The sequence below is a fragment of the Idiotropiscis lumnitzeri genome, chromosome 15 (genome assembly GCF_059441095.1).
Source record: "Idiotropiscis lumnitzeri isolate Australia: NSW breed Sydney's pygmy pipehorse chromosome 15, RoL_Ilum_1.0, whole genome shotgun sequence".
Classification (NCBI taxonomy): Eukaryota; Metazoa; Chordata; class Actinopteri; order Syngnathiformes; family Syngnathidae; genus Idiotropiscis; species Idiotropiscis lumnitzeri.
The window spans coordinates 1,070,490-1,078,101 of record NC_142405.1 but is presented as its reverse complement, the minus strand read 5'-3'; the positions used below and the strand labels follow the sequence as shown (position 1 = coordinate 1,078,101).

Here is a 7,612-nt window from a genome sequence, read left to right as displayed (position 1 = left end):
TTATGTCACGTAAATAATTCGCGTTTCAATAATGAATATTATTACTTTATGGTAGAGACGCGACGGGGTGAGCGCTTCCAATGAGTGAAAAAATTCGATGCGTGAACTCCCAGCTTCAAAAAAAAAAGTGACGAATCATTTCGCGCGAAACTCAGTTTGCAAAGAAAGCGGAAGCGACTAAGGTCGAGTTGAAAATGAGTAAAAAGGACAACAGTAAGTTCTGGACCATTAACACGATTTATAATTTGTAACTCAGTTAAGATGCTGCTTATGTTAATAATTTTGAAATCCATAGCGTAACATTAGCCTCACATGTTAGCGAGCTATGACAGACGTCGTACAACCGAAGTGTCATATCGTACATTTCCACACTTCAAGACAATAAACACGATTAAAGTGAGCACTTTGTCGTCCACGCAGGCGCCACAGTCATCCTTGCCTACCTGAATGCCAAGAACCGACCTTACAGCGCCCAGGATGTCTTCTGCAACCTACAAAAACAGCACGGATTGGGCAAAACGGTTCGATTTCGACTTTTTTTTTTTGTGGGGCGCATTTAAAACAAATTATTTTTGTCCCCAGGCAGTGGTCAAATCCATGGAGCTGTTGGCTCTGGAGGGCAAGATAAAAGAGAAGACTTATGGCAAACAGAAGATTTATTTTGCTGATCAGGTTAGTTGCAAGGTGACAAGACATCCCCGCCCGCATCTTTCATAAAATCATTGACTGCCCGTTGGAGACACCGAGCACAGGGAGTTTCCAGTTGTATCATTTGATTTGGACCATAAGATACATTTATTAGTATTAAAGGTTGCCGAACGCTGCCCTAGCCCCAGTGCAGTGCCATCCCTGTTCATCCCTCTCTCGGGTTTTTACCTGTTTGGCCTACAGCTTGATCACCATTTTCTTCTTCACAGGCTCAGTTTAAAGATGTGAATGATGCAGACCTGAAGTCCATGGACGGCCGCATCGCTAAGCTCAATGAGGAGATGCAGGTCCTCGGCCAGAGCTGCAGAAAGCTGGATGCGGGTACACTGGCCCCATTTTGTTGTTCTTTGAAAACTTTTACCATTTGGGAATTTGAGGTTTAGAACATGTTTGTTGCAGAGCTGAAGGAGCTCAACAACAGCTTGACTACACAGGAAATTACATCTGAGATCGCCAGACTGAGAGATGAGTGTTCAGGATGTCATGAGCGTCTGGACAAAATAAAGTCGGCCACCAACCACGTCACACCAGAGGAGAAAGACAAGGTTTGAGAGTTTTTTTTTTTAATTAAGCCCAACAACAGTTTGACATTAAAGTCATTCAAAAATTTTGATCAGGACTTCACGAGAGCTTAACCAGCGCAACATGTAAATAATTCCGTATTATGCATTTGTTATTTGTCTCATCTCAAATATTTTATTTGCAGGTTTTGACAGAGCACAACGTTTATGTGAAAGAGTGGCGAAAGAGGAAGCGACTGGTAATAGTTTAAAGTTTTCTTAAATATTGTCTTCTTCGCAGAAGCCATGTATATTTTAGTTTTGCTCCGTTTTACTCAGGTTTCGGACATGATGGACACAATCCTGGAGGGATATCCCAAGAGCAAGAAAGAGTTCCTGGTGGGTTCAAATGAAGCTTTCCGAGTGGATGGTGAATCTTTTTTTTTTTTAAGCGCAACATATCCGTGTTGTCGTCCTTTTAGGAGGAGGTCGGCGTGGAGACTGACGAAGACTACAAGGTGGTTTTGCCGACTGTTTGAAAACTAGTTTGCTGTATTTAAAATAATGTACCAAACCACCTTGGACATTGCTTAAGCATGTATAGATGTTGGATTTTGTACATTTCCCTTTTTTTTTTTTAAGTTCATCTTGTACTTAAAAGCTGTGTGCGAAATTGCTTATTTTCCCGTTCAGTATTACTAATGAGCTTAAATGTTCAACACGAATTATTTAAAGAAAAAAAAACTGTTTACTGTATCTTGTCCATGTAAAGTATGTTTCACAAAATGTAATTCAGGGCATTATTTCAGACACTTTTATTTCACCAGGAAAGACGGTCAGATAAGGAATTGTCCTGGCCATGGCAGAGAAGCAGCACATTGAAAAACAAGCCAACATTCAACGCAGATATTCAGTAAGAAAAAGGAAGGGAGTCATCTTGTGCTTTGCCTTAAATAAATAAGGAGAGTGGCAGTTCAAAACCAACTAACGAACCAAAATACAAGACGACCAAGACGGTTGTACAGCTACATAAAAGAACTGCATTTGTATTTGGATTGTGACACGATTGAACAGGAGGAATCCAAGGAGAGACCCCTGAGGCACACCATTGGTTAAAACAGAGAACGAGAGGCGAAACATTTAAGTCTGTACACTGACATCGATTCTTGACTATCAATCCATCACACTTCGGTAATCAAGTGCTGAGAAGTTTCGGACTTCATGAGCAATGCTATCAAATACTTTTCATTCAAAAAATTGCTTGTCAATACAATCCTTGGCTACTGTGACAACTGCTTGCTTGTCATTGTGCGTTTGCAGAGAAAAAAATGAAGTAAAAAAGTATTTCAAGACGCTTGCGATGAGAGCGTTTGAAGTCATCGATACAAGTACCAATTGTCATTGTCATCGGGACAATTAGCTTTCCGTCATTTATTTCTTTTCTGTACAAAAGACAGTCGAGCTGGCCCCTTTCGCACTGGCGAGCGAGCATCCTTTTACTTGCTCGGCTACTCGTTTGCAAGCTGCCGAAGCGGGATGAAGTCGGCCCAGGAATTAGCCGGCATGTGAGGTAGTATCAGAGGCAGAACGGACAGACCGTCACTAGTTTGGAAGGAGGGTGTCTTTACGCTCCTTTGAGTCGAAAGCCCGCCATGTTGACATCACCGCGCATCTAATTATCTCGATGCGGGAATCTGCTCAGGAGACGCCGCAACATCCTGCGCGTGTGCGCAATCTCTGAACAGAACAAGTGAGAAAACGCAGGCTTTACCGTCACGCCTCTGATGTGCACGTTTAGCGGGAATTGCAGTGTGGAAGCGACTCGTCGGGAGATTTGACACTTAACTCATTCACTACCAGCCCAGTAAAAAAAAAAAAAGGATCTTTGACGTCTTTAGCCATCAATGGCAGTAAATGAGTTAAGGAAATCTCTTGCCCTGGAAAAGCGTTTGAATTGTCGTGGACCAACTGATGCACTTAAGCCATCACACTCTTGACTTAACATTTTCTTTATGAACACTCACTGGCCATCGGGCGCATGTGCAACATTCTGGTGAACTCTCCACAAAGAATCTCTCAAGCAGAGAGTGAGAAAATCCACACACACACTTAAACATGTTGCTCACGATAACCTCCTGAGGCCGGCTTGTGTTTCCACATCTGTCGTCAACCGACACGTTCTGACAATCGTAAACCGGCTCAAATCGGCAAATTGAGACCAACATTAAGTGTGCCCACGCGGCTAAAATCATGTCCCGTAACGGCCTGCATCAGTAGAACTGCCCGATGATCTGCTGCAGCACGCCGACGACAAATTCCTTCAGCTTCTACAGGGGGAAAAAAAAAGAAAAAGTATTAAATGGCAGGTTTGGAGCAGAAGGTCATTTTTGGGAAATTCTGTTTAGTTTTGTGAGCTTTTTACCGTTTGTTAGTTTTACGAGCTACTCGCAGGCCTATTTTTAACCAGTATATTTATTTTATTTTATTTTTCCACTGTAGATTTTTTAGAGAACCTCATTAATGTTGCTAACCAGGAATCAAAATTTAGCACCAGTATTGTAAAAAAACGATTCCGGGAGAACCGTAATGATGGTCGGGGTTCCACTCGATTTCCAGTTACCGACGCCCAACCGAGAGCCGGCGGGGCGCGTGCGGCGGACTTACCAGCGGCTTGCAGTGCTCCTCGATCCAGTTGATCACGCTAGCCGACAACTCCTGGAAGCTGTTGACGGACACGGATGTGCTGAAGGAGAAGAAGAGCGAGTCCATGATGCTCTGGAAGATGTTGAACTTGATCTGGTCCGACACCTGGTTCGCGCCCTGCTGCGGATGGTTCTGGTACGCCTTCACAATCTGCTCGTAGTTCCTACGAGCAAGCACAAAAATGTCTTTCATCCACAGTGAAAAAACAAAACAAAACCACTTTGGTAAACATTTCAGTTCCTAGCTGTCGATACAAAAAAGTGCTAGCAGCTAGCTGGAGCTCTGGTTCCATTCAATCCATTAAGCGTCTTTCTTGAGACAAGGATTGGAAAGCAGTCAAATGTTCTACCTAAAATTCATATCTTGATTGTTTTAAGGATTGAGGGATCAAAACAGGTTACTTGATTCACTATTCTCATTTAATTGAGCGGTAATTATAATTCATTTTCTGCTCCGTGTTGGAATCGACCTAGAAAGAAAAAAATAAAAAGAAAAAAACACCCTCCAAATTGGACCGTAGTTTGTACTTCACAACACCAACTGCCAAGCCCCATTCAAACTTGGCGGTTAAACAAAACAGCAGCACCATCTACTATTCTCTCAAAGGGTGGAATCTCATCCAATCTTTCTCCGTTATGAAAGAAGTTCTATGAACATTTCAAAGCCAACTGCTAAATTGAAAAATAAAATCGTCATTGTTAACCAAAACAGCAGCACCTCCCAACAGCGCTTCTATGCTTTTCTCCCCTTTTTGTCTCTTACATAGCCCGCAAGTGTCGCAGTTAGCCAACAAGAAAACCGCCACCCCACCGACCCATCAACTCACGTTTTCATGATCTTCAGCGCCGTCACTTCTTTCCTTAGACGGGAAACTTCCTCCTCTTGCTTCTTCTTCTCTTTGTGAAGAAACTTGATGTACTCGATGGCTGCACAGAGAAACCGTTTTATTGGCTTTGCCTTGTGCTAAATTGTTTGCACGATCACATGATGATCATTTTTAGCAGAGAATATCTGCGCTCTTGGACTGCACGACGCTACGCCTGCAAGTAGCTTGGCCCGAACGTGCAGCCGGTCGGCATTCTCACATCAAGAAACGGGAGGGACGACGGCTAACGTTAGAAGGCGACCCAACGGGAAAGAAGATTGGAACACTTTCCTTTCATTGTCATGACGGTGAATGCGTCAAAAACAGCCGGTTAGAAAGCGCCGCCGCGATCGAGATGCCAAATTCAACATCCCGTCCTCATACTGCTCACTGGACACTCGGCTTCCTACTCGGATCGAGTCGCTTTGTTGACGTGTCGCTTGAGATTAGGTTTGTAGTGACTTACTCTTCTGCAGGATGGTGGCCTTGCTGATCTTCTGAGCTCCCACAGCAAATTCAGACTGCAGGCAAGTCGGCACAACCGACTGCAGGTCATCGTAGCCTTTCTGGAGAAGCAGAGTAAACCTTGTAAGATTTCAGGGCACAACAACGGCAAACGGTCGTCCTCGTCTGAGAAGAACGCAGCGTCACCTTGATGGCGTCACGCCGCTTCTGCTCGGCCTGCGTGTGCGCTTGCCTCCGCCGATCTTTGCACAAGTTCTTGTAGTCGCTATCCTCGTCATCTGTTGCCATATTTGAATACGAAGGCACGCAGATTGGCCCTTCTATTATTTCATACATTTAACGTGCAATGTGAATTTCACACTTGGAAACAACTTAACTGAAACACAATCGAAGGTACCGTTGCATTTTTGTTAGTTGGGTTAATAATGACACAAAAGGTCGATTGGGATTTTATCCATTTCAAGGGATAATGACCCAGGAACATGCCCAGGAGTTTTTCGTTACAATTTTGCTGACTTTTTTTTTTTTTGTGATTGTCCAGTTCAGTCACTCCCGCCTGTTACACCAAAGGGGAAAAAAAAAAAAAAAGATAAGCCCTTGACAGGAGGAGCACCTGTGTTTGGTACTGAGGAGGCACTTGTTGAGCTGATGCTGTTGGCCCTTGACACCAGGTTCTCCGTGCGGGACGCATCAGCAAAGAGGACTGCAACAAAGCACAGATTTCTAGAGTCATCCTTATCTGCTTCTCATGAGGCCGGGACGTGGGGCGCAACAAACTCACCGGGATCATCGCCAAACGCCACGTCCGAGTGCTGAACCGTCGCCAAGCAACAAGATGGAGAGAAAGAAAGGATGAACAAAAGTAAGACTTTGTTTAAAATGTTGGCCTACATGAGGACAATGGCACCCACTGAGCACTAGCTTGATGACTTCTTTTCATGGACGCGCCAAGACCACAATCACTTTTGTGTTTAAAATCAGGACAACGCTGCACAATAGTTAGTCCACGTGTGCTCAGAATTGCTAGGGAGGTCAAATCTGGACAATGTCGTCTTGACCAACTCGATAAAAGGCAAAAATATGTATTTTTTTAATTATATAAACTGCACATGATAATAGTTGTCAAGATACATCATAGCACGTTTGGAGTTCACTTGAGAAATGGTAACGCATTACAAAAATACAAATATTTGACAAATACTACTCTGATAATTGCAAAACACATTGAAATATCTTTTTTTTAAATATTAGAGATATATCTATTTTTAAATAGCAGTATCTGCACGCGTGCCCTACAATTAGTTTTAGTTGGCCAAAAAAACATCTGTTGAGTGAAAGTGATGTTTCAACGCTGATGGCCATCAAGAATTTAGTTGTTTGGAACTAATATGTGAACAAAACGGTTGAGCTTGTGTTTTATTTGCAAAGCTTATTTTAACACGCTTCTGACACTACATTCAAGAGTTTCAAAACTGCCTGTAAACTGATTAAAAACACAAAACTTACTTCACAAACACAATCTCCAAAGGAGAAAAAACAAAAAAAGAAGTTGTTCTCCCTTTAGATTAAATTGAATAAAAACCCAAATGACCCAAAGCGTTGTTTATTACGGGCTACCAAAATAAAGCCTCCCTACTACAGTCACTTGACAAGCAAGACAACAAAGCGCGACCAACTGACAGCAAGCGCGGCCAAAAGTGAACCAATGCACGACGGTTTACTTGTGACTGATGTCACAAAAGACTTGTAACAAGACAAAAAAAGATGATGTTTGATACGAACACACGGCTCGACTTTACCTTGCCGTGGTCCTCGGGCGACGTCGTCGGATCCGCCATTTTGGATGTCGGTGTGAACGTTGGTGCGTTCGGGGCCCTTCTGGTATCTTTGAATGCACCCAAAGCCAAAAAGACTCCCTCCGCTATCAAAACAAAGTGGGCGGTCAGCAGTCAAAGTAAGAACGCCTTATCTGTAATTGGTCTTGAAACATTCGCTGTCGCCTTTTTTTTGTCAACGTCAAAGCATTGTGACTGACTCTTGTGTGTGTCTCCAATTTTCTACAAAGCCCTCTTAAATGTCACAGGTCGGGATACAGTAGTCCGTTTGAGCCACACGGTGTCGTTGTTGTTCTCTTGGATCACTTGACTGGCCTCCAAGCAAACTGGCCTCCCTTAAAGGGTAAAGATCAAACCCCAGGATGGCTCCAAGTGAAAAGTAGCCAATAAATGTTAGAGAAAGACCTTCAACTCTCACCTCAAGCACCTGCATCCACCCTTACAGTCACTACCACAATCCTCACCCTGTATGAGCTCCACCCTGTTCTTAATGTGGTTGCCATGCACAGGAAGTTAACCTTCTGCTTTTCTGTTTC

General features: G+C 43.4%; 2 protein-coding genes across 4 annotated transcripts; one reads left to right on the top strand and one right to left on the bottom strand.

Annotated features, from left to right (window-relative positions):
* The first annotated feature begins 113 nt into the window (after positions 1-113).
* Positions 114-2,544, top strand: psmc3ip (PSMC3 interacting protein). Of its 3 annotated transcripts, none has more exons than XM_088317768.1 (8): positions 114-213; positions 421-521; positions 583-672; positions 918-1,029; positions 1,108-1,253; positions 1,415-1,468; positions 1,548-1,607; positions 1,691-1,957. In XM_088317768.1, exons 1-8 carry the CDS (start codon positions 195-197, stop codon positions 1,745-1,747), a joined length of 639 nt encoding a protein of 212 aa, XP_088173894.1. In that variant the 5' UTR covers positions 114-194; the 3' UTR covers positions 1,748-1,957. The 3 variants fall into 3 exon arrangements, with proteins under 3 accessions (XP_088173894.1, XP_088173892.1, XP_088173893.1); XM_088317766.1 differs by adding an exon at positions 2,036-2,544 and having other exon boundaries at positions 138-213; positions 421-672; positions 1,691-1,726; XM_088317767.1 differs by having other exon boundaries at positions 138-213; positions 421-672.
* On the bottom strand, positions 2,007-7,514 carry mlx (MAX dimerization protein MLX). Its single transcript, XM_088317769.1, has 8 exons — positions 7,041-7,514; positions 6,023-6,053; positions 5,855-5,944; positions 5,428-5,519; positions 5,243-5,342; positions 4,738-4,837; positions 3,873-4,074; positions 2,007-3,535 (listed from the first exon to the last, which is right to left on the bottom strand). The coding sequence occupies exons 1-8, from the start codon at positions 7,077-7,079 to the stop codon at positions 3,479-3,481; spliced, it is 711 nt and encodes a 236-aa protein (XP_088173895.1). The 5' UTR covers positions 7,080-7,514; the 3' UTR covers positions 2,007-3,478.
* Between the last annotated feature and the right edge of the window lie 98 nt (positions 7,515-7,612).